At 38.0% G+C, this 23,572-nt stretch overlaps 5 protein-coding genes across 13 annotated transcripts in view; all 5 read left to right on the top strand.

Annotated features, from left to right (window-relative positions):
- The first annotated feature begins 43 nt into the window (after nucleotides 1-43).
- LOC129791201 (S-phase kinase-associated protein 1) lies at nucleotides 44-1,088 on the top strand. Its single transcript, XM_055829270.1, has 2 exons — nucleotides 44-235; nucleotides 332-1,088. Exon 2 carries the CDS (start codon nucleotides 355-357, stop codon nucleotides 841-843), a length of 489 nt encoding a protein of 162 aa, XP_055685245.1. The 5' UTR covers nucleotides 44-235; nucleotides 332-354; the 3' UTR covers nucleotides 844-1,088.
- A 683-nt stretch (nucleotides 1,089-1,771) lies between these two features.
- On the top strand, nucleotides 1,772-5,035 carry LOC129791194 (transcription factor grauzone-like). 6 transcript variants are annotated; one of them, XM_055829253.1, is made up of 3 exons: nucleotides 1,772-1,776; nucleotides 1,848-2,027; nucleotides 2,094-5,035. In XM_055829253.1, exons 2-3 carry the CDS (start codon nucleotides 1,875-1,877, stop codon nucleotides 3,636-3,638), a joined length of 1,698 nt encoding a protein of 565 aa, XP_055685228.1. In that variant the 5' UTR covers nucleotides 1,772-1,776; nucleotides 1,848-1,874; the 3' UTR covers nucleotides 3,639-5,035. The 6 variants fall into 6 exon arrangements, 3 of the variants coding, with proteins under 3 accessions (XP_055685228.1, XP_055685227.1, XP_055685229.1); XR_008750674.1 differs by lacking the exon at nucleotides 1,772-1,776 and having other exon boundaries at nucleotides 1,826-2,027; nucleotides 2,094-3,716; nucleotides 4,961-5,035; XR_008750675.1 differs by lacking the exon at nucleotides 1,772-1,776 and having other exon boundaries at nucleotides 1,826-2,027; nucleotides 2,094-3,744; nucleotides 4,961-5,035.
- An 83-nt stretch (nucleotides 5,036-5,118) lies between these two features.
- LOC129791198 (1-acyl-sn-glycerol-3-phosphate acyltransferase beta-like) lies at nucleotides 5,119-7,545 on the top strand. The gene is made up of 5 exons (XM_055829260.1): nucleotides 5,119-5,227; nucleotides 5,309-5,513; nucleotides 5,589-5,722; nucleotides 6,079-6,260; nucleotides 7,026-7,545. The coding sequence occupies exons 1-5, from the start codon at nucleotides 5,185-5,187 to the stop codon at nucleotides 7,386-7,388; spliced, it is 927 nt and encodes a 308-aa protein (XP_055685235.1). The 5' UTR covers nucleotides 5,119-5,184; the 3' UTR covers nucleotides 7,389-7,545.
- A 17-nt stretch (nucleotides 7,546-7,562) lies between these two features.
- LOC129791200 (1-acyl-sn-glycerol-3-phosphate acyltransferase alpha-like) lies at nucleotides 7,563-9,037 on the top strand. The gene is made up of 3 exons (XM_055829269.1): nucleotides 7,563-7,885; nucleotides 8,475-8,656; nucleotides 8,725-9,037. The coding sequence occupies exons 1-3, from the start codon at nucleotides 7,573-7,575 to the stop codon at nucleotides 9,019-9,021; spliced, it is 792 nt and encodes a 263-aa protein (XP_055685244.1). The 5' UTR covers nucleotides 7,563-7,572; the 3' UTR covers nucleotides 9,022-9,037.
- A 5,953-nt stretch (nucleotides 9,038-14,990) lies between these two features.
- Nucleotides 14,991-23,572, top strand: part of LOC129788932 (protein sickie) — a 105,503-nt gene continuing 96,921 nt past the window's right edge. For 2 of the 4 annotated variants that reach the window (XM_055825396.1, XM_055825395.1), the window contains exons 1-2: nucleotides 14,991-16,640; nucleotides 19,190-19,360. In XM_055825396.1, coding sequence (XP_055681371.1) covers nucleotides 15,444-16,640; nucleotides 19,190-19,360 — 1,368 coding nt within the window. In that variant the 5' untranslated portion in view covers nucleotides 14,991-15,443. Of the gene's footprint in view, nucleotides 16,641-18,626; nucleotides 19,112-19,189; nucleotides 19,361-23,572 lie in introns of those variants that run through there. The other 2 variants (XM_055825397.1, XM_055825398.1) reach the window with 2 other exon arrangements.

The following is a 23,572-nucleotide window of genomic DNA, read 5'->3' as shown; positions in this document are numbered from 1 at the left end:
ATTAGGGTGTCCATGGTGCGATGCGCGCAAATGCTGTCACTTTTTTGTGCATATTGACGCTCAATTAGGGGACATGTAACAAATTTATTTTCGAGCTGAAGCATTGTCTGCTGCAAAAAAGATCAGTTTTGTCGTAGCTTTTGTGGTGTGGTGATATCAAGCAAAGAAATAAATTAGAAGCACCCAAGAAAGCAAGTAAGGAAGCCACCGAAGTAACTCCAAGTGCAAACGAAAGGTAAGAAAGGGAGAAAATTGGGGAAAAAGCGAAACATTGGGGGGAAGCTTGCAAATTTTCTTTGTGGAAAATTTTCAAATGGCCGTCATTTTGCAGCAAAGAAATTTCGACTCACAAAAATGCCGATGATTAAGCTGCAATCTTCCGACGGGGAGGTGTTTGACACAGATGTCCAGATTGCCAAGTGCAGCGGGACAATTAAGACAATGCTGGATGACTTGGGGATGGATGAGGGAGAGGATGAAATGGTGCCGCTGCCGAATGTCAATTCAGCCATTCTCAAGAAGGTGCTCCAGTGGGCAACGTACCACAAGGATGACCCCCAGCCGGCCGAGGATGATGAGAACAAGGAGAAGCGCACAGATGATATCTCCTCGTGGGACGCGGACTTCCTCAAAGTTGACCAGGGCACGCTCTTTGAACTCATTCTGGCCGCCAACTATCTCGACATCAAAGGCCTCCTCGATGTAACGTGCAAGACTGTGGCCAACATGATTAAGGGAAAGACGCCAGAGGAGATTCGCAAGACGTTCAACATCAAGAATGACTTCACCCCCGCTGAGGAGGAGCAGGTTCGCAAGGAGAACGAGTGGTGCGAGGAGAAGTAAAGCCTCCTCCCCCCAGAATTCCCTCCATCGCTCGAAAACTCGTTCCATGCCACAGTAAATGTCCCCCCAACAAAAAAAATGAATTTCTAAACTAAATACGGCATTTTACTGTGCCAAGTAACGAATTCTCTTTATTTCGCTCATTTTTCTGTGTAAACATATTTCACATTTTCACGTGTTTTCTGTTAAATCATAATTATAATGTCCTGAATTACGAAATAAAAGAAACGTTTAGTTTAGCATCACGAATGAATTTATTTATTTGTCTCAATAGAATCCCCCTGAATCCCTAAAACAGACGCCATCCTCCACAATGGCCAAATAGATTCCTACCCAGAGACTTCCGATGGCAACAAGAAGGATGTAAAGCCCCTGAATAATGATCCCGTTACCCTTCCGGATTGATGATTTGCGAATTTTGAGCAATGCTGGAACTTCCCGGCGAGCTACATCCATCTGCCGGATGACTGTGCACACAAAACGACCTTTGGGTAGCTTCATATGCCTCTCCAGGGCACCTTTTTCCTTCCTCCACTCGTCTGGGGTCATTATCATTTATTTTTATTTGTTCGACTGGGACGCCTACTTTTCCAGGAAAAAAAATTGTGCATTTCCTAGAAGTAATGAAAATTTCATTAAGTCTTTAGTGAAATTTTCATTATCTATTGTGAAAATTTCTTTTGCAATTGTGAAATTTTCAAATAGGCAGGTAGATGATATTTTTCGAAACAATTGATTTTGACCATCTTGAAGTTTTGCTATGAAAATCGTCGACTTTTCAGTAAATATGTTTTTTTTTATATAATTTTGGATAATTTCGATAATTTCTTTGAAAGAAAAATTAAGCAAAAACAGACTAAAAATTATTTGTTCTGATTTAGGACGAATAATTAGATTTAATTTTATAAAATCACAGATTTTTCCGGATTTTCGGTATGCAAAAAGAGCGCGAAAAAAAAGATATCAAAACATAACCTCACTTTTCATTCCAATTCATTTTCAAGTCTGGAAGGAAGGTATCGAAAAATTTCATGGATCCCCTTGAAATTGATTTTAACATTAAAGAGGAAGTCTTCCCGGAGATGGAAGTCATCTGTCGGCTCTGTGCTGAGAAGTCATCAACATATTCTTCAATCTTCAATGAGAATCTCCATGAATCTCTCTTCCAGAACTTTGGAGTATCTGTAAGGAATTAGATTTAAGGTGTTTCCAAGAAATTAGCTTAAGAATTTTTTGTTGTAACATTTCAGATTGATCCTGCAGACAATTGGCCAAAATCTGTGTGTCAACATTGCAAAGATACGGCCAATGTATGCCTGGATTTCCTGGAAACCATCTGGAAGGCTATGATGACTCATCATGAGCTTCATGGGGATCTTGCGGTGACTTCAGTAGTAAAATCAGATACTGAGATTACGGATGAGGAGGATTTGCATGAAAATTTTCAAGTTGACGATGATGTTCTTCACTCAGGAGACGCGGAAGACACTGAAATTTCCGAAATTCCTCCCAAAAGTTCCAAACGAAAGAAACCAAAGGAAGCTCCTGAAACATACACTACTGCTGGATGTGAGACAATGGCGAGAAGGAGTGAAAGAATTTTACAGAAGAGACAGAGAATTCAACCAAAACCTCCGGATGATGTTGTAGAATCAGCAGAACCCGAAGCAGCTGAAGAAAAGGATTCAGAGGATACAAAAACAACAATCAAAGACCGATCAGAGCGTTTGGCAAAGAGGAGATCACTGAAAGATAACATGCAAGACGAGGAGGAGAATGAGGTGGAGATAAATCGTCGTAATCCGGAAGATTTGGCGGAAGAAGATGAAAAGATTAGGATTTTCTTTCAACTCCAGTGTTCAACGTGCGAGGAATCCTTTGAGAAGTTGCAGGAACTGAGCAATCACTCAAGACGGGTTCACAAGAAGGAGGCCTACCTTGTTTGCTGTGAGAAGAAGCTCAATACCCGGGAGAAGATTGTTAATCACCTGAATTATCACACAAATCCCGATGCCTTCAAGTGCAAAGAATGCAATAGATCCTTCCTGAATGCCCAGAGGCTGAACAATCACACTTTAAATACTCACACGCCGAAGGAGCAGCATCCCTACAAATGCGAAGAATGCTCAAAAACCTTCATGCAGCGGAAGAACTACAATTCGCACCTTCTTCAGCACATAAGTGACGACGAAGAGAGATTCCGGTGCAAGACATGCAAGAGAATATTCCCTACAAAAAACTCATTGAGGATGCACATCCAGGGTGGGCATGAGCTCGGGCATAAGGATGCAGTTGAGCGTCTTATCTGTGACATTTGCGGGAAGGGAATAAAGGGAAGGCATCAATATAAGATTCATGTGGATAGTCACAAAAAGGGAGTTGGAGATTTCTCCTGCCCCATTTGCGAGAAGAAATTCAAACAGAAACGCTTAATGGTGGATCACCATGCTCGCCACAACGTCGAAGGGAAAATCTACAAATGCGACATTTGCGGGAAGATCTCCCCAAACGAAAGGGCCCTGAAAAATCACATTAAACTTGTCCATCTGCAGGAGCGACTGCATCAGTGTACCCTCTGCGATAGAGCATTCAAAGTGAAGGTTGCTCTCAGGGAACACATGGCTGCCCACTCTGGTAACGCCATACTCTACAAATGCCTCTTCTGTGAAAGACAATTCAACAGCGGCGCCAACATGTACGCGCATCAGAAGCAAAAACATCCCGTTGAGTATCAAGAAATGCGCAAGAAGAGGATGCTCAAGGAGAGAGGACTTCTCAATGAAGAAAATGATTAAAAAAAATGAGAAAAAGAGGATTTCTGTTTTGACCAAATTCCTCAATATTCAAATAACTATAAAAGCCTTGAAAAAAAAGTCAATCATAACGCGTCCAGTTATAAGAGTTGGTATACCACAACGCGGATGGGTCAGTCTATGCGTTGTAATTTAATTTCTGAGTTGTATTAGTAGGCAAAACTGATTTTTTGTGTGAAAATCAGTAATTTGATGCATAAAAATGGTCATATCTCTGGTTCTATAAGACCTACAGAAATTTCTTGACTAGTTTTGGAAAGGTATTAAAACAGGCTATAAATTGACATAAATTTTAATAATTTTCAAGGTCACCTCCAGAACATAAAATGGCGGATTTTTGTTTCACCAAAACAGTTTTTGGCATTTTTTATCCTGAAGGAATAGTTCTAGAGGTTTCTGATGTTCTAGAAAGTTGTAGATAATTGTAAAACCTTTAATTTGATACCAAGTTAAGCAAAATCGGACAAGCAGTTCAGGAGATATAGCTCTTAGAACTTTTAAAATTCAAGAATTTTTCAAACTGCGATATCTTCTAAACGGCGACATAGAATTTCTTCATTTTCGGACTGGTACAAGATTATTAGTCAGGCTACAACATATCAAAATTTAAAAGATTTACCTAATGGGGATTCGGAGATATTGCCTCTTAAAGTTAGGCAATTTTTGATTTTAGCGCCTCTTGCGGATGTTTTTGGAACTTGGAATGTTCTACGCAGTTGTAGGGCTTCTTGAAACCTTTCATTTGATACCAAGATGATCAAAATCGGTCAAGCCGTTCTCGAGTTATATTGAAAAAACACTTTTTGCTTTAGGCCGCCATATTTGCTAAACCGCTTGACCGATTTGCAAGTATGAATAGTCGATGAAAACGTCTTACTGAGCTCTACAACATACTAAAATTTCAGACCTCTAGCTGTAAGGGAAGTGGTTGACAGTATTTCAAAATGGCGGACGGCGGCCATCTTGGATTTTTAAAATGGGAAAAAATGAAATTTTACACCTACATTTCTATAGAAAACTTCAAACCGGAAGTCTCTATCTGTTACCGTTCTCGAGCTATAAGGCAAAATGGGGACCAACGGCAGGCCGGCAGGCCGGCCGGCCGGATCAAAAATTTTCCACCACCATTTTCGTAATGTGGGATGTCTAAAACGTGCTCATACCAAGTTTGAGCCCGATCTGAGGTGGTCGGTTTTTCCGACGATTACAATACTTGGTATGCCACGATTGTGGTATACCAACTAATTATTGAATTCTATTTAAACCATTTAAACGATTTCTGTGTGGTAATTTTTCGTCATTAGTTGCACACGTAATCACTTTTTGAGATGGAAGTAAATAAAAATCGCCTATTTAAAATAACAATAAAGGGAGAAACCGAAGTTTCATTTTTTATTGCCCCTATCTAGCTGATAAGAACGTGTAGCTGAACGAAGTGTTTGATATTCCTTCTTTGGGATGTTTAGTGTGGCAGTGACTGTGGCATTGAAATAAACTCTGCTTCGTGGTGTGTTTGTTAGTTAAGAGAATGGCGATACATTCAGCAATTTCCTGTGCAAAATGCCTTCTAGGTGAGTTCCACCACAACTGAGAGGAGAAGATTCTCTGTGTGGTCACAGCATTATTTATTTGTCTTCTTCTCCCTCCCGTAGAATGGATAGTTCGTGGATATTTGTGGACTTTGGGCATTTGCTTGGTGATATTTATTATTCTTGCGATCGCAGCAAATCTTGGGAATCGTCGGAGCAAGTATCGATTTCTCGCTAAATTCATTATGATCTACTTTGCCACAATTATGGGAACCACACTCCTCATCCCAGTTTTCCTCTTTCGCCCCAGAAATGTGATCAACTGCAAGTGAGTAAATACAATTTAATTTACCACAAAGATTGTCTAAAGAAAAAATAATTAAATTTTAATGGCTCTCTGCAGAATTGTTGGATGGTTCATAAGAAAATGTTCGTATTTGTTGGAAATTACGTGGGAAGTGCGTGGAGCTCGTCTTCTGCAAGATAATGTTGGCGGTCTCATTTGTGCTAATCATCAGTCATCAATTGATATTCTAGGTAAGCTCCATGGGGATTTACTTCTATATGTAGGTACTCATATGTACAATTTTTGGGATTAAAGCTCATTTTCCCAACTTACTGATAACGTTGCGCACACGAAGCTACATTTGTGGGGGGAACTTCAACAAATTGAAAAGCAAAAAAAGAACAAATATTGAGACTCGTGTGGTCAAAAAAAGGAAAGAGATTTTACAAAACTTTCGATTTTGATCACACCAAAAGGGTACGCGCGCGAGATACTTTATAATGACCTATTACGTCATGCGATAACGCCATGCGAGAGATTGATTATTTCAGCACAATCTAATCACAATTTATGATTAACTATGCTGTTTTTTTTTCTTTAACTAAAGCAATGTTTAACCTTTGGGAACTGATGGATCGTGTGACTGGAATTGCTAAGAAGGAAATGTTCTACGTATTTCCATTTGGACCGGCTGCCTGGTTAGCCGGGTTGCCCTACATTGATAGGCAATCCCCTAAATCGGGATATCAGACACTCGGAAGATGTGCAAAGCTCATGAAGGAGGAAGATGTGAGTAATTTCCTTATCTTCTTATATAAAAGTCTTGCTACAGCGTAGCCCCGTAGCCCAGCGAAGGTCTAATCACCCTAAAAGATGAGACAGATTAGGAGCTTATTTTTTGAGGCGTCAAAAAAATTAATTTTGGGAAATTATGAAATATGAATTTAAAAAAGGAATTTTTAATGTTATTACTAAACGTTAAGAAAGAAAGATGAATCGTCAAACATTAGAATTACTCTCAAACATAAGAAAAAATGCCAAAAGTTAAAAAAGAAAATCAAACATTACAAAAAATGCCAAATAAAAGAAAATAAATATCAAACGTTAGAAGGAAAAAGATAGTAAACCATCAAAATAAATGACAACTGATGGAAAAGAAACGTCAAACGTTAGAAAACCAAAATCAAGCGTTTAAATTTAAATTTAGAGTCAAATATTGAGAAAAAACGTCAAACGTTAGAAATGAAATGCAACAAAAAACCTTTAAAAAAACTTTTAATACATTTATAGCTACGTTCCTGTTTTGCTAGAGAAAAAAAATAGAAAACAAATTTTCTAAAGAAAAATTCTCATAAGAACTTTATTGGAAATGCAACATCTATCCCCAAGTTCCCCTAATATCTTTTTATAACATAATAATACCGATAAAATTATAATTTTCTCATTTTATGATCTGAAAATGTTCGAATTTCCCTTTTCTGTCATTTTCTTCTTTTAGTATATTATTTTCTTCTATTAATCTACCATTTAATATCCTTCGTAATTAATTTGCAGATTAAAATGTTTATTTATCCGGAGGGGACACGAAATAGCAAGAGAGGTTTGCTCCCGTTCAAACGTGGTGCCTTTAAGACTGCAATCACCGCCAAAGTACCCATTACGCCACTTGTTGTTTCGCCATATTACTTCATCGACGCCAAGAAGTATATCTTCGACAAGGGACATGTAATAATTTCCGTCTTGGATCCCATTGACACGGCTGACCTCAAGGACACAGACACAGACACCCTGATGACCAATTGCCGAAATCTCATGCTGGAGGAGTATGAGAAACTCGCCCGGGAGGTGGATTCAAAATCAACTGATGCAGCATGGCGAGATAGGAATCGACCTAGAATTGTCTTCAAGGATGAATGAATGGGTCATCCCCACCCCGTTCCCCACACCCACGTGTATGAAGGGAAAAATACTCTGCTGTGCGGCAAATTACTTTGCATTAAGAGAGAGAGAAGAAAAAAAAATTATGGTGTAATTTATATTAAGTAAATTATTTTTGCATTTTGCAAATGGCAAATCTTCCACATTGTGTCTCGTGATTGCGATGGATAACGTTGGGATTTTGGGGATTTGTCTCACAATTGCTATACTTTTGCTCTCAAAATTCTTCGTGAGATTAAGAAGTGTCCTAAATTATAGCATCTACATGGTGTTTTGCAATATTGTGGCTCTATTTCCACTACTTCTCTTCCCATTTCGCCCATTTGACTCGAGAAATGCTCTGTGGGCTGCTTCTTTGGGGAGATTTGTTGCCCGTCTTATGGGTATAACGTACAAAATCGAGGGAATGGAAAATGTGAAGAGATCCCATGGAAGTATTATTGTAATCAATCACCAGAATGTCCTCGACTTACTCGGTATGTGTGATTATTTTACTAATCCTTTTATGTTGAACAGAATTACTTTTTGTTGGTCCCACTTTGAGAGTTGATATGAATGTAGATAAATTCATACAGAGAAGAATTCTTCTTCTAATGGAAACTTAAAGGAAAACAAATCGTTTCTTATCAAAACAGACTGTAATTAATTAAAATTAAATGTGCAATGAAGCTCAATTAGTTCAATTTGTGCTTATATCAAGTTTCTAATATTCTTCCCTTACAAATTTTCTATTTTTACGTTAAATTTGCTTAGTTCAGCTACTAATTTGCTAGATAGTCCGGTTTTTTCTAATGATTATTATGGGGCATTCTACATATTCACCCCTCCGTCCTTTTCTATATTAATTTAATAAAAAAAAATACATAAGATCGTTAACACCCAAGAATCTAATTTTCTTTTCTTAAAGATAATTTTCCTTTTAAATTTCGCTTTCCAAAAAAATATTCAAACCCACATTAATTTTTCTCTGTGTAATTAATTAAATTTTATCTTCATATCCACTCAAATTAGTATTCTTCTCAACTCTACATAAATTATGTATATATTTTCTACTCACCCCCACAGTGTTGGCCTACATTTGGCCCCACATTGGACCAGCTTCGGTGGTTGTGAAGAAGCAATTAATGTACTATGCAATCTTCGGTGTAGCTTCATGGACTTGGGGATCCCTCTTTATTGACAGATCAAATCCTCAGCGTGCCTTCGAGAGCCTCCAGCGACAATCGGAAGCAATTGCGGAGAGGAAGGTTTGCGGAAAATTTCGTAATCAGGCATCACATCATGGAATTTTAGCACCAATTCCCATATATTTCAGATTAAACTGATTTTCTTTCCGGAAGGAACACGCAATAGGGGTGAAAAATTGCTACCATTCAAGAGGGGTCCCTTTAAGTTGGCACTGCAGTGCCAGTGCCCTGTGCAACCCATTGTGGTGTCCCGGAATGATTTCTTCCGCCACACATCTGATGAGGGGAAGGCACCCGCTGGGAGAGGAATTATCAGGATTCTTCCGGAAATTCCAACAAGAGGTCTCAACACCAATGACTTGGCGGCATTCATTGAGGGAGTTCACGATGAAATGGATAAAGTGTACATGGAGTTGAATTGCTAAAAATAAGGGAAAATATTATTTAGCCGGTTAAATGTGTGTTGGTTTTCATTGAAAGGTAGACCTTCCAGGTGGGCTATGTGTAGTGAAAATGAGGGGTTGTTGGCCGCGACGAAGTGACGTTGGTCGGCAGTTGCTCAGGTGGAAGTTCAGTGCGCACGCACAGGAAAAGTCTTCGGGTGCACGCCGACACACCCTTCGACATTTGGGGGGTTGCTTCCGTCTCCAAGTGCCACCAGCCATATAGTTGGGTTTCGTTTTGTGTTGTGTAGCCAACACATGGCTGGAGCCTCAATAGAGCCATCATTTCTTTAAGAAAAAAACACCCACCAATTTTTGCTCAAACCTTCCATCATCCCACCCCCATTTTCTACATACAACCAAAAAAAACCCTTGTAAAAAAAACTCCATTTTATATGGCTTTTCTACACCTTTATACGTAGTTTTTGTATGTTATATTGAATTCGTGCTCAAATCAGGAATAAATTGGACCGAAAGCGGCGTCGGCGTAGCCGTTGTTGTTGTGTGTGTTGAAGCTACATTATTCTTATCAGTGAAAGTGAATTGCATCAATTTCTTCGGGCTCATTGACTTCTCGACTTATTATGACTCTGTGCAGATGATTCTGATGAGATAGGGAAGAATTTTCTGGACCATTTGCCCCATCATTCGTCCTCGAACATCCACCCTCACTCCGCGCAAACGGATAATTTGTGCACAAAATGACGCCGCTCTGCTGAAGGAGACAACATAAGGTTCGTACAAACAATGCTCTTCCGTATCCTCTTTTATTCTTTACACTTATCCCCTACCCCCATCTGCAAGGGATGAGTGGAATAAGTTTAGTTTTTGGCAATTGGAAATTTTCTCCTGCTGAGAGTTCCTGTACATCCTGAACAAGTCCTGAGACTGGAGTACAGCTGTGAGAGAGTTATTTCAGAAACCCCCATTTAAATCTCCTCTCCAGCAGGTACTCCAATATACATATTAATCAGGAAGCTATATATATTTGTGAGTTTATTCAGGAAACTTTCGGCAGGGGTGGAAAATATATCAAGTGAGCGACAGTGTAATTATACCCAGTGACTATATTACTTCTGTACATAGTACACATATATAGTAAAGCATATTTATGCGAATTACTTCATCTCTTGCACCACAAACGACCCTCTCTTTCGTGCCTTTAGTAGTCCCTTTCCGGGATCAGAGATTGAGAAAAGTGTCACGTACATTTATCTTGTGCCTGGGCGCTTCTCCCCCTCGAGAGATTTCATTCCGCCCTCGTGTTAAACTTTAAATGCCATTTTTTTTTTGCTTTTCTTGCTCATCTATTGATCGAATCTCGAGGCTCTCATGGTTGTGGCAAAAGGAGCGAGCATAGTGCTTCCTTTTGTGGGAACATTGAATAGTTGAATAAATAAGAAAATATAGAGACAGAGTGGGTTCATTGAAACCTGAAACTCTTGTTCACTTTTTATTGTTCCTCCGCCGCAGTGTGTGGTGATTAGAAATAAAAGACAGCTGGACCGGAAGTGAATTAATCAATAACTCCGTCTATACTCCTCTCCCCCAGTTCATCAAAAATAAACAGAAAACGATGAATGAATAGTACGACAAGTTAATAAAGTCCACCCACACTCTTCTCCAATCTCTGTTCTGCATCAAATGATTGAGAAATCAGAGGAAAAAAATCTTTCAAGAGGTGGATGCATTTCATATATCCCTAATTAAGAGAAAAGTTCATTAATAATATACTCCAACTATTTTTTACGCAAAGTACCGGCAAGTCGATAGATTAGTGAAATATTTCTTACGCTATTGGATCAGGTCTTGTAGAATTTAAAAAAAGACTTCTACGAAGAAAATGATTATTTTACTTTTCTTTACATTTTTTTTAAGAATTCTTATGGATTGTCCAGTTTCTTGTGTCCCGTGGGGTTCTAAAACTATTATTTTCTGTATTTATTATTATTATTTATTGTTTAAGGCTTCGAATTTTTACATTCTGTAATTTATTTTCTAGTTTCTTTTTTTTCCCAAAAATATATTTTATTTTGTTACGTTTTGCAGGTTTTTATGGTTTCTCGTGTTCTACGGAACTAATAGTTTGTTTAAGATTTCCATGTAGTTTGATTTTTTTCTATTTTTTTCATATTCTATGAAACTGACTAGCTTCAGATGTTATGTGTTCAAGGAACTAGTGTTCTGGTTTATGTTCCACATATCCAGCTTAGGATTTTTTTAAATGATTTTTAGTGAAATTTTAAAATCTTTTTAGTTGTTTTTGTGCAGTCTCGAAAGGTTTAAGTTTTTTTTGTACTGTAGTAACCAGGCGTCTCCATTGCAATTTCCGTCATAACAATTAAACAACTACAAAGATTAATTCTCAAAAATTTTAGACATTTTTTTAATAAATATTATTTAGTATCTATAATGTAATTAATTTATATAAAAAATTAATAGAATAAAAGCTCATTAGCCACAAAATTCCTTCTTTATTCATTTTTTTGTTAAATCTCTCGTGAGTGCATTTAAATTTATTTCATAACATTGCGCGCATAGCTTCTTATCCAATTGTAATTTATGATTACCTAATGTTCGGCACGCAATTGATCTTTGCATGCGTACATGCTTATCATTGAAACTACATACAATTCTTTGTGGTAGAGAAAAAAAAACATATTTGAAATAAAGTGCAGTGGAGATGATTTATATGACTGATAGTGCATGAAAATTTCCTTACGGGGGAACCCACAATTCCCATTCATTTTATTTGCCCTCTTTGGTATTTATCACTTAATGAGGTGTTTTCCTTTCTGTTTGCCTTTCAGATTAGTCATCCACTTGTCAAATAAATATCAGGGTGGTGGATTCCCCGCCTATTTATTGGGATATTCTGTGACGAAGGATATGGGAAGTCTGCGTGAATCATGACGGAGAATAATAAAAAGTACTCAGCTTCCGAGACCATTCAGGTGAGGTTTTCTCTCTTTTTTTTTTCTTTTCTGCCACCCGGCATATTAACTCCCCCACACACCGCTTTCCCGTCCACTGTCATCATCCCCTTTCGATGCGGGAGAAGATGTGCGAGCTCTCTGGGCCTAGACGTGCGCATTTGGTATGATCCCAAAAAGGGAGAGACGCGACGGGGGAAGGCGAGAAAATACAATATAATGTTAAATGGAATTGCCAATGTAGTCACATTGTGATGCATTTTAATGCTATGGATTTACCATTATCGACTGTGCGCATGTTCAGCACGTGGTTTCATGAATTTTTTCCCTCAATCTCCCTTTATTTATAGCCCATACACATATTTTGGGAATGTGCTGTAGGAAAATTTCCCTTAATATGTCTCTCACACTGAAATAACATTTCCCCCCCCCCCCCCCCCCGACATATTTTATTATGAACAGCGATTTTCACATGAAAATCCATGTCAATTTATCATTTGATCCAACCCCCATACAGTCAAAAATTGTATGTATATAGCATAGCCTAATGGGGGATGGTTGAAAATGCATAGCAATTTTAATTAAAGTAATTTCCAAAGAGGGGGTTTAAATGACATTGATATGCAAAATGAAATGAAGGGGATTTTTCGCAGAGTGTGAAAGTCCCGGGAAAACGAACCCAATCATTCAACTCAGCATCCCTCTTCTCGTCCCTTCTATAAGTATTATTGTTCATCCCATGAAAAGGCATCCCAGCATCATACAATTGGAGTCGTTTTGTAATCCACACCCAACCACTTTTTCTTCATTGCACCCTCACCCACAATAAAATACTGTGTACACGTGTACAAGAAGAGATCACCATAAATAGTGGGAAAGGAGATGAAAATTCCTCTATTCCACCCTCAATGGAACCTCCCGTACAATGTGGTGTTTTGAAGCGTAATAGAATTATTTCCGCTAATGTATTGACACCCAGGCATTCCTTTTATTTTAAATGCAAACATTTTTTCAACACCGATTTTATATTAAAGACATATTTTTCGTCCCCCGTTGTGGTTGAAAAATATGCGGAAAATGCCATTCTTCGCCTTTCTCCCTCAGAAGTGGATTTTCTCATTCATCCATAAACAGCTTGATGGAGGAATAGCCAAAAGCCCATGCATATGTGAAAGGAATGGAATTCTTTTTTTCCATTCCAGCACAACTTATTTTCATGAAAAATATTTATATAAAAGCATATGGTGTAAGGGAGATCCTAATATATCGCATAACGTACATAATACGCACTATACTAGGGCTTAGATAATACATATTGTTGACTTCTTGTTGGAAAAGAGTTTTGTAACTGACTTTCTAGCTTTAAAATGTGTTTAAATGTTTTTAACAGGATCCATGAATATTACATAAAAATTAATAGGATTGATGGAGAAGCGTTTAAATAAAATGTAGACAAAGGTTTTATAGGTTTTTAATAAAATTAAAAAGAATCGTTTTATGATTATTCAAGTTATAGATTCGCTTAATCTTTATATCTTCTTCTAATTAGGGATCGATTTTGCCAAAAAACTCTTTGAAAATTAGAGTTTTTAACATATTTGGTATTCTCTGTAAAATTTGCAAGATTTTGAGTTTCTTCTGTAGTTTCTGAAAGAAAAAAAATACTTTCCATGTATCCTATTAAGAATTTTCTAAAAGATTTATGGAAAGGATATCTTTTATTTTTTTATTTTTTAGTACGACAATTGAATGATTAATTAATTAAAACTGTCAGAATTTTACAAGAACTTTCGAGTTGTAAAGAGAATAAAAGATTTTTGACAGAATCGACTCAAAAAATATTAAAAATTCTTTAAAACATTAATAAATCTTTTTTTTTTTAAATTAATATCCTTCAGTCTAATAGGGTGAATAGAGTCAAAATCCTGATAAAACTTGATGATTCATTGAGGTCGAATTTCCTTCCATTTTTTTTTCTTTTTTCACCAAAAAATAGAAAAAAAAACAATTAAAATTAATACCATTTATTTCAAAAACTTTAAAACCTCCCAAGAAACACTTGTTCCCATTCACTCCAATTTCCTGTACAGACTTCGTATAAAGAACTCCCGAATAATTAAAAAGCAAAGCATAAAGAAATGATTTTTTTTTCTGCCAAAAGAATTCAAAGGATTGTAAACGTTAAAAGGACTTTTGCATGTGATTGTGCAATTCCCACCTTTAAATGATCTTTCCGTGTTTGTAGATTTATTTTTATGTATACCCTACGTAAGTAAGGGAAAAAAGGGAAAAGCGAGTCCTTGGCATATTTATGTTCAATCTGGCAGGAAAAATAACGTCCTGTGTGTTAGCACAAATCCAAGGTATAGAGGGCGGAAATCTTGTGTTGGGAAATATTTATGTTTCGCTTTTTTGGTGCGATTTTTTGCGGGTATTGTGCCATGTGGAAATGCCTTTGAACTCTTTTAGCCATTTCACATCGACCCTTACTCGCCTGCACTTGAATTTTGCCATAATCCATGAAGCACCCAGAGGAGCCCGAGGGCTTGTATAGTAGGATGCGAATTCCATGAGAGAGGGTGTAAGCCATGAACTTGTGGGCATGAAAGGGAGAAAGTACTGTTGTGTGAAAGAGGGGTGCCAAAAACTATATACAACACAACATTTTGTGTGGAGCAATTTGATGGTTCTGCGCATATCTCCACTCTCTGAATAACACAGCCTGGATAGGAATTGTACATACATATAAATGTAGGTATATAGCGAAGGGTGGAAAACGTCGGGAGACTTTTCTCATATATAGCAGTAGCAAATGTAATTGCGGACGGTGTGGCTGGGTTTTTCCCTCATAAAGTATAAGCCCAACGCGAGCCCAACCATGACGCATTTCTCCTCAGACTCATATTGAGCACTTTCACTGCATTTTGTACGTTCAGTGTGAATAATCGAGTGGTTGGTTAAACATCATCAAAGGACTACAATAAACCGCCGCCCGTCCAGGTGAAAGGTGCAAAATTTGCGAGGGATGATTGGGGGATGTGTGTAAAGGTGTCGTGTTTACTCTCTCATCTCATACAGGATCAGTATCTCCGCATTATGAAGTGGTTGGGTTGAAAGGTGAACCGCATTGGGAGGTTGTTCAGTGATGTGATGTGTGTGGGTGCAAAAAAGGGGGATGCTCCTAAAAAGCCAATTTTCACGTAAAGTGTGTGTGTATAAGAACAATTCTGATTAACATGCTCAATTTTATGCTTTTTATGCAAATAAATTTGCTTTAGTGATTGCTCTCCCTTTTTTTCTGTGAGGAAGGATTCCATATAGAATAAATAATGTGGTGTGTGGGTGTGTTATTATTGCTTTTGCAAGCACAGCAGGATGAGGGTGTTTTTCTCATTTCACCAAGTGCAATGTGAGTACGCGGGGGTGTGCGGAGGAAATGTGTAATATCACCCTGAGACGTCGTTCAATCAGATGATTCCGAGGAGGGCCCTGCATCCCCTTTCGAGGAAAAATCATCGTGTTGAGAATCCCAAGGGGCCGTCGTATGACTGGGATTCCCCTAGCTCATCGACGGGCACAATTAAGCGGAGACCCTCATCGGCACCCCTTAGTACCCCACGGAGGTGCCTAAATCGCCAAGATGCTGAAAATCCAAATTGTCGTAGTACATCAGCGCCGCAGGAAATTGAGGGAGGAAATTGCTTTGCTGATGCGCGACGTAGTAGAATTGAGGGCAGCCAGGAGAGGTGCATCAAATCAAATTTGAGATTTCCCCGTGTGACGTGGAAGCAGCAAGAGGAAAAAATCAATACGCGACCCCAAAAAACATGTTTGCCACTGGGGCCACCCCCGAAGGTGACTCTGAACAAATCTGAGAAGACGCCAATTAGGGTGGCGAAGGCTGAACAACGCACATCTACTTTCACATTTCGGGAACTCTTTCGGGATTTTCCGTCTACCCCAACCGCCACACCGCCACCGTATCGTCATCCACCCTCGGTGCTGGCTAAGCAAACAAAAAGTGAACTAATTGAGTTACAACAAGGTGGCAAGCCCCCCATCAAGAGGTACTCATCGAGAATTCAGAATGAGTACATAATGCTTGGGCCCCGTGAAAGAGCCACCACCCCAACCGCCACCATGTCGGGGATCCCACAGACCAAGGGGCGACTCACACCCCATAGGACAATCCTCAAAAATCTCCCTGTACGCCCGAGGAAGGGAACAGTGAAGCATATGGAGAACTATTGCCTCTTTGACCCGAACGTTGATTTCATTAATGAGAAACAACAAGCATTGGGCGCAGTCAAGGGGAATGAGAACACGCAGCCCGAGGGGAGTAGTAGTGAGTGCAACGAAGAAGTGATTTATGACCAAGAGACGGAGAATACGGACAATGGTGTCAATCTATCCCTACCAAAATCAATATCGGGATCCCTTGACTCCGGGGACAGCATTGCTGGGCAAATTGATAAGCCACCACCAATGTTGGCGCCACTCTCCTTCACTAATCGCTTCATGGCCACCAAAAGTATCTATGCACGTCCATTCTCATATCACAGCGATGGCGATAGTGGCTTTCTCAGTCCTCTAACACCCGAAGAACCACGCTTCGATGCACCCATCACCCTACTCGATCACTGCGACAACATCCAGGGATATATTGAGGTAAACACTCCTTGATGATGCCAAATATATTTTGCAATCTCTGCATTTTTCCCATTGCATAATGTTTTCTCCTCTGTGGTTGTTCTTCTGTGTGCTGTGTTAATAAAAGACACGAAGGGGAATTAAATTACACGCTTGGCGCCAAAAATGTCCAATATTTAACTCAATTTGTTCATCAGACAATTTATGTAGCAATTGGTGTTCACTCACATGTTGGTGTGGCACCTTGCAATTAGTCATTCACTACGCGTGTCGATTACCTTTTATTTATGCTCCAGAGAACATAATATTGGATGGCCTATTACATTATTTTTATTAAACTATTAAATAGTTAAATTAGATTATTCGATTTAAATTTTTTGTGGGTTATGCAGAAGTTTTTTCTCAATTTTCTGGAATTGATTTTCTTTGAGTAAGTAAGATTAAGTTAAATTAACAAAGATAAACATGAATGTTTATTTTGATCAAAATTTGATTATTGATAAGTTAAAGAAAAAAGTTTATCCGCTTGGATCTGCTGGGAAAAGTCTAGAAAGATTTGCCTAAAAATTGAAACAATGACGTCACTACTCTGTTTTTTGTGTCTCTTCATGAAGTTGTTTGTACTTTTGGCAATTTTTTTTCTGTTTCTCTCAATGGAAAATAAAACATCTCTTTGACGATTCCTTAATAGTTTTTTTTATTCTCTCTGATGATGCGTTTTTAAATTGTTTCTTTGTACGAAATGTTTTCCCATACAACATCGCTTAAGCTCCTTTTTCATCTAAAAAAAAAAGGAATTATCCTAATTATATTTTTTTACAGTGTGCTCATTTCCATTGCTACACTGCGGGTTCCTGCTGTAGAATATTTCTTTTAATTTTATGCCTAATAAATAGACTTTATTAAACCAAAAAAATCTAAGCATGAATTTAAAGGACCTATATCCTTAAATCCCTGTGAAGAATATTCTACACGGTATAAAATACGTCTGGGGTGTATCAAGTTGCAGTATTTTGTGGTAATTAAGCATCTCTTTCCATTTATTTGGGATTTTGTTGTTGCGACATCTTCTCTGGTAGTCTAATTATAGTCTTTTATGCTCTATATTTGCCGTATATGTTTGTATAAATACAAAACAGGGTGAATCAGTTGAATATCCCATTAATTTGATCTTTGCTTTCTCGATGAATTCTGAAAGCAAAATACTCATTTTCCATCTCTGCTCATCATTTTATGCAGTCTACGAGACAAGATGAAAAGTCTCCGGAGAGAATAATGATGATGTACGAACATCCCTATATGCTATATACTCATAAAGTTGATTTTTCATCTCGTTTCCACGCATTTTCATTCACTATATACACATTGAAAATATTGTGTAGTGTTGTTCACATGAACTTTCCATCGTGGCGTTCTAAAAGCGTACCATGGTACTTGGTGGAGGCAGTTCAGTCGTGCTTGTCGTCTCGTGAGGACCATTTTCAAACATTTTAATTTCCTATTTCGAAATATTATATTCTGTGTACATTTTTGTGTGTGTGCCATTTTTTTGTGCTCCTTCCTGACAAATGTTGCACGAGAGCAGTATAAATATTTGTCACCCACCCATTTTGCCATTAAATTCACTCGCTCATTGACTCATTCCCGAATTTTTTTTGGCCAAGAGTTTTTTTTTTGTAATTCTCCATCCATTGTTTGTTGATTCTTTCTCTGATTCGTTTTGGAGGCAGACGATTATCATGTGAATGTGCTCGGAAAATGAGAAAGGAAAAGTTTTTCTTTCCCAACAAAAATATGGTTGTATTTCCCTAAGCAGTGGTATTCGATTACGCAGAGTACTTAATCGAAGCATTTTAAAAACGAAGCAGTTCTTTTGCAGTGCTTCGAATACGCTTCGATGCTTCGAATCACCGAAGCAGTGGTATCAACGTTCAGAGTACTCGAAAGTCCGAGCCCTCGTACTCACGTGAAATCGTTAGCTAAATAACTTTGGGATTTGAGTGCATGGGCACATGTGCATTCCGAATGCGTGGTAAAGTTCAATTACCTGATGTGAGGGAGGTACCCTAGAGGAGGGAAAAAAAGTTTCCTTCCTTATACCGATGTGTGTTGTAAAAATCAGATATTTTTGGAATTTAATAAACATCATGTGCCTCAAACGAGTCAATCTTGCGATGGGGAAGAAGATGGAGCGCGTGCCCCGGGTGCATGGATGAGTTGTGTTTCATCGTGTATAAATTAATATTAAAAGACATAAATTTAGACGCAACTATTGAGATAAAATCGGTGTGTGAGATACATCGTCGGGCAGGGAAGGGTATAAAAAAGTGTGAGTTTTGCCGCTCTTATTCCCGCTAAAATGTTAATTTTAACGTAAAACTGAAGCGGCGCCAAAAAGTTAGTGAACCACTAAGATGTTGGGGAAGTGCGTGAGTGCCCAAGGATCGTCAGACGATGTATCCATTCACTACCCAAAAAATTTACCTCAGGTCCTCATAAAAAAAAACACACTAAAAATAAATCTTTCAGCGATAATTAAAGCTTTCTTCTCTTTCCCACTCATGCAGATTTACACGGATTGGGCCAACTACTACCTAGAACGTGCAAAATCTAAAAGAAGAGTCGCAGATTTATCTGCCGACTGTAGGGATGGTCTTCTCCTTGCGGAAGTTATAGAGGCTGTCACATCCTTCAAAGTACCTGATATTGTTAAGAAGCCCAAGACACAGCAACAAATGGTGAGGATATTGTATATCTTTTTTTATTACATACCCTTTTTCTTAAAGAACTGCACAGCATATTGTTCTTCCACCTAAATATGACTCATTGCCATTCTTGATGAACAATATATTGGGTGCATACAAGAAGCATGACACATTGCCCCATTAGAGAATTGCATTATTGAGTAATTTTGTACAATTACTTATTGAATTTTCTCAAGAGATTAACGATAAAATGTATAAATGTTCCCAATAGGAGATCATACGTCTGGAATTTTCTCAGAAGTTATTCAATATTTTTGCCAACAAAACTCTATGCGTTGATCATTATCTAGATTTTACTTCGCTAATATAAATTCTTTCAAGACATTTTCTTATTAAAGAAAAAGTTTGAAATTCAAGAAATATCTTAATTCTTTCCCAAGAAAAATTAAGAAACTTTTTTGTCGGTCTTTCTTTTTTCTTCAAATCGATGGCACACGACGTTATCTTAAGCTGGAATTTAAGGGGAAAAAAACATCCACAGAGAAAAAATCAAACGATTCGTGACCTATAAAAGACCGTAATAAGGTTCTCAAAGCTACCACGAGTGATGTGTCAATAGAAGATTGGATATAAAAATACGGATCAATTAATCTTGTCATTCTTGAAGAGTTGATGAAGAAAAAACGACGATAAAGCGCTCATCAGTCTCTTTAGGGGCAATATATTAAAACGCATACGACATAATCTTTCACAGTTTAGTAAAAAAAAAAACGTATAACAAGAAGTAAGCTAAGAACCCTTTGATGCGAAAGCGTTCACAAGACCCTAAATTTAAATTTTTTTGGAGCTTCATTAGAACCAAAAATCAGCCTAAAAATAGCATGTAAACGTCTGATGCTAAATACATGCTCAAGATTGCATCACAGACTGCAAAAGATGCCAGAGCGCGTGCGATATTAAGCCAAAAATGAGGTCGTCTACATGAGGATTCAGTTAAACAGCATGTTTTTATTATACTCCAATCAATTTTCTTTTTATTCCACGCTGGGCTTACGAGTTGTTCTTTTTTTTTGAAGTGAAAAATAAATTTCATTGATCCTCCCATGTGTAGAGAATATGATGGTGTATGCCTATTGGAGTGTAAAGAAAGATAAAATGGATTAGACGTGAGCTTCCCGCATTATTGTTCCATAATACATTGGGTGCAATGAAAGTTTTAGGAATTTCTCTATATACAGTGAGATCCCGCATGGCGTAAATTTTTGTTTTTGGAAAATGTACTTTTAAACCTTATTTACGTACCTATTAATGTGATGCCTTTAATTCCCTTAAATTATTCCCTTTTAAAGGTTAAGGTAAAGGGTTTGGATTGACGCCAAAAATGTATCCGTGACGTCAAAAATGTATCCGTGACGATTAAAAATGTGTCCGTGACGATTAAAAATGTGTCCGTGATGCCAAAAATGTATCCGTGACGATTAAAAATGTATTCGTGACGCCAAAAAAATTTGTCCGTGACGCCTGAAAATGTATCCGTGACGCCAAAAATGTATCCGTGACGCCAAAAATGTATCCGTGACGATTAAAAATGTGTCCGTGATGCCAAAAATGTATCCGTGACGTCAAAAATGTATCCGTGATGTCAAAAATGTATCCGTGACGCCAAAAATGTATCCGTGACGCAAAAAAATGTATCCGTGACGATTAAAAATGTATCCGTGACGTCATAAATGTATCCGTGACGCAAAAATGTATCCGTGACGCCAAAAATATATCCGTGACGATTAAAAATGTGTGCGTGATGCCAAAAATGTATCCGTGACGCCTGAAAATGTATCCGTGACGCCAAAAATGTATCCGTAACGTCAAAAATGTATCCGTGACGCAAAAATGTATCCGTGACGCAAAAAAATGTATCCGTGACGCCAAAAAAATGTATCCGTGACGATTAAAAATGTATCCGTGACGTCAAAAATGTATCCGTGACGATTAAAAATGTATCCGTGACGCCAAAAATGTATCCGTGACGCCAAAAATGTATCCGTGACGCAAAAATGTATCCGTGACGCCAAAAAAATGTATCCGTGACGATTAAAAATGTATCCGTGACGTCATAAATGTATCCGTGACGCAAAAATGTATCCGTGACGCCAAAAATATATCCGTGACGATTAAAAATGTGTGCGTGATGCCAAAAATGTATCCGTGACGCCTGAAAATGTATCCGTAACGTCAAAAATGTATCCGTGACGTCAAAAATGTATCCGTGACGCCATAAATGTATCCGTGACGATTAAAAATGTATCCGTGACGCCAAAAATGTATCCGTGACGATTAAAAATGTATCCGTGACGCCAAAAATGTATCCGTGACGCAAAAATGTATCCGTGACGCAAAAAAATGTATCCGTGACGATTAAAAATGTATCCGTGACGATTAAAAATGTATCCGTGACGCCATAAATGTATCCGTGACGCCAAAAATATATCCGTGACGATTAAAAATGTGTGCGTGATGCCAAAAATGTATCCGTGACGCCAAAAATGTATCCGTAACGTCAAAAATGTATCCGTGACGCCAAAAATGTATCCGTGACGATTAAAAATGTATCCGTGACGCCAAAAATGTATCCGTGACGATTAAAAATGTATCCGTGACGCCAAAAATGTATCCGTGACGCAAAAATGTATCCGTGACGCCAAAAAAATGTATCCGTGACGATTAAAAATGTATCCGTGACGATTAAAAATGTATCCGTGACGCAAAAAAATGTATCCGTGACGATTAAAAATGTATCCGTGACGCAAAAAAATGTATCCGTGACGATTAAAAATGTATCCGTGACGTCATAAATGTATCCGTGACGCAAAAATGTATCCGTGACGCCAAAAATATATCCGTGACGCCATAAATGTATCCGTGACGCCAAAAATATATCCGTGACGATTAAAAATGTGTGCGTGATGCCAAAAATGTATCCGTGACGCCAAAAATGTATCCGTGACGTCAAAAATGTATCCGTGACGCCAAAAATGTATCCGTGACGCAAAAATGTATCCGTGACGCAAAAATGTATCCGTGACGATTAAAAATGTGTGCGTGATGCCAAAAATGTATCCGTGACGCAAAAAAATGTATCCGTGACGCAAAAAAGTATCCGTGACGATTAAAAATGTGTGCGTGATGCCAAAAATGTATCCGTGACGCCTGAAAATGTATCCGTGACGCCAAAAATGTATCCGTAACGTCAAAAATGTATCCGTGACGCCAAAAATGTATCCGTGACGATTAAAAATGTATCCGTGACGCCAAAAATGTATCCGTGACGATTAAAAATGTATCCGTGACGCCAAAAATGTATCCGTGACGCCAAAAATGTATCCGTGACGATTAAAAATGTATCCGTGACGCCAAAAATGTATCCGTGACGCAAAAATGTATCCGTGACGATTAAAAATGTATCCGTGACGATTAAAAATGTATCCGTGACGCAAAAAAATGTATCCGTGACGATTAAAAATGTGTGCGTGATGCCAAAAATGTATCCGTGACGTCAAAAATGTATCCGTGACGCCAAAAATGTATCCGTGACGCAAAAATGTATCCGTGACGCAAAAATGTATCCGTGACGATTAAAAATGTGTGCGTGATGCCAAAAATGTATCCGTGACGATTAAAAATGTATCCGTGACGCCAAAAATGTATCCGTGACGTCAAAAATGTATCCGTGACGCCAAAAATGTATCCGTGACGTCAAAAATGTATCCGTGACGCAAAAAAATGTATCCGTGACGTCATAAATGTATCCGTGACGCAAAAAAGTATCCGTGACGATTAAAAATGTGTGCGTGATGCCAAAAATGTATCCGTGACGCCAAAAATGTATGCTCCAATTTACCTCGTTAATTTATAATCTTATTGCTTGAAAAAATCAACCTTCTTGTTCTTAGTTGCTTAAATAAAAAAATTAAACAATTTTGGTTACAAAATTATGATTTTTTATCTTTACAAATCAATAAAAAAAATCACAGCTAAAAATTAAAATTATTAGGAGTAGACTTTGTTCAATGCTTCGCACTGAGACAATTTTCTTAGCTGTCCTGCGTGACGCCACTGTAAAATTAATTCGGAATTTATGCTGTTTCCTGAAACTTTCAAAGCAACTTTTGTAGTGTTTTGGGATGAGGAGAGAAAAAAAAGTTGATAACTAGGGGGGAATTGATGATGTTTAATAATAAATTAATT

Source organism: Lutzomyia longipalpis, chromosome 2, assembly GCF_024334085.1.
Source record: "Lutzomyia longipalpis isolate SR_M1_2022 chromosome 2, ASM2433408v1".
Lineage (NCBI taxonomy): Eukaryota > Metazoa > Arthropoda > Insecta > Diptera > Psychodidae > Lutzomyia > Lutzomyia longipalpis.
The sequence above is the reverse complement of the archived record's forward strand: the minus strand, read 5'-3'. Positions and strand labels throughout refer to the sequence as shown.

Bases quoted from the DNA above. Each gene is read 5' to 3' on its own strand.
- LOC129791198 (XM_055829260.1), top strand. From the start codon at position 5,185: ATGGCGATACATTCAGCAATTTCCTGTGCAAAATGCCTTCTAG. The intron at 5,228-5,308 runs GTGAGTTCCACC...TCCCTCCCGTAG, and splicing joins CTGTGCAAAATGCCTTCTAG to AATGGATAGTTCGTGGATAT. The intron at 5,723-6,078 runs GTAAGCTCCATG...CTTTAACTAAAG, and splicing joins GTCATCAATTGATATTCTAG to CAATGTTTAACCTTTGGGAA.
- LOC129791201 (XM_055829270.1), top strand. From the start codon at position 355: ATGCCGATGATTAAGCTGCAATCTTCCGACGGGGAGGTGTTTGACACA.
- LOC129791194 (XM_055829253.1), top strand. From the start codon at position 1,875: ATGGATCCCCTTGAAATTGATTTTAACATTAAAGAGGAAGTCTTCCCG. The intron at 2,028-2,093 runs GTAAGGAATTAG...GTAACATTTCAG, and splicing joins TCCAGAACTTTGGAGTATCT to ATTGATCCTGCAGACAATTG.
- LOC129791200 (XM_055829269.1), top strand. From the start codon at position 7,573: ATGGATAACGTTGGGATTTTGGGGATTTGTCTCACAATTGCTATACTT. The intron at 7,886-8,474 runs GTATGTGTGATT...TCACCCCCACAG, and splicing joins GAATGTCCTCGACTTACTCG to TGTTGGCCTACATTTGGCCC. The intron at 8,657-8,724 runs GTTTGCGGAAAA...CATATATTTCAG, and splicing joins AAGCAATTGCGGAGAGGAAG to ATTAAACTGATTTTCTTTCC.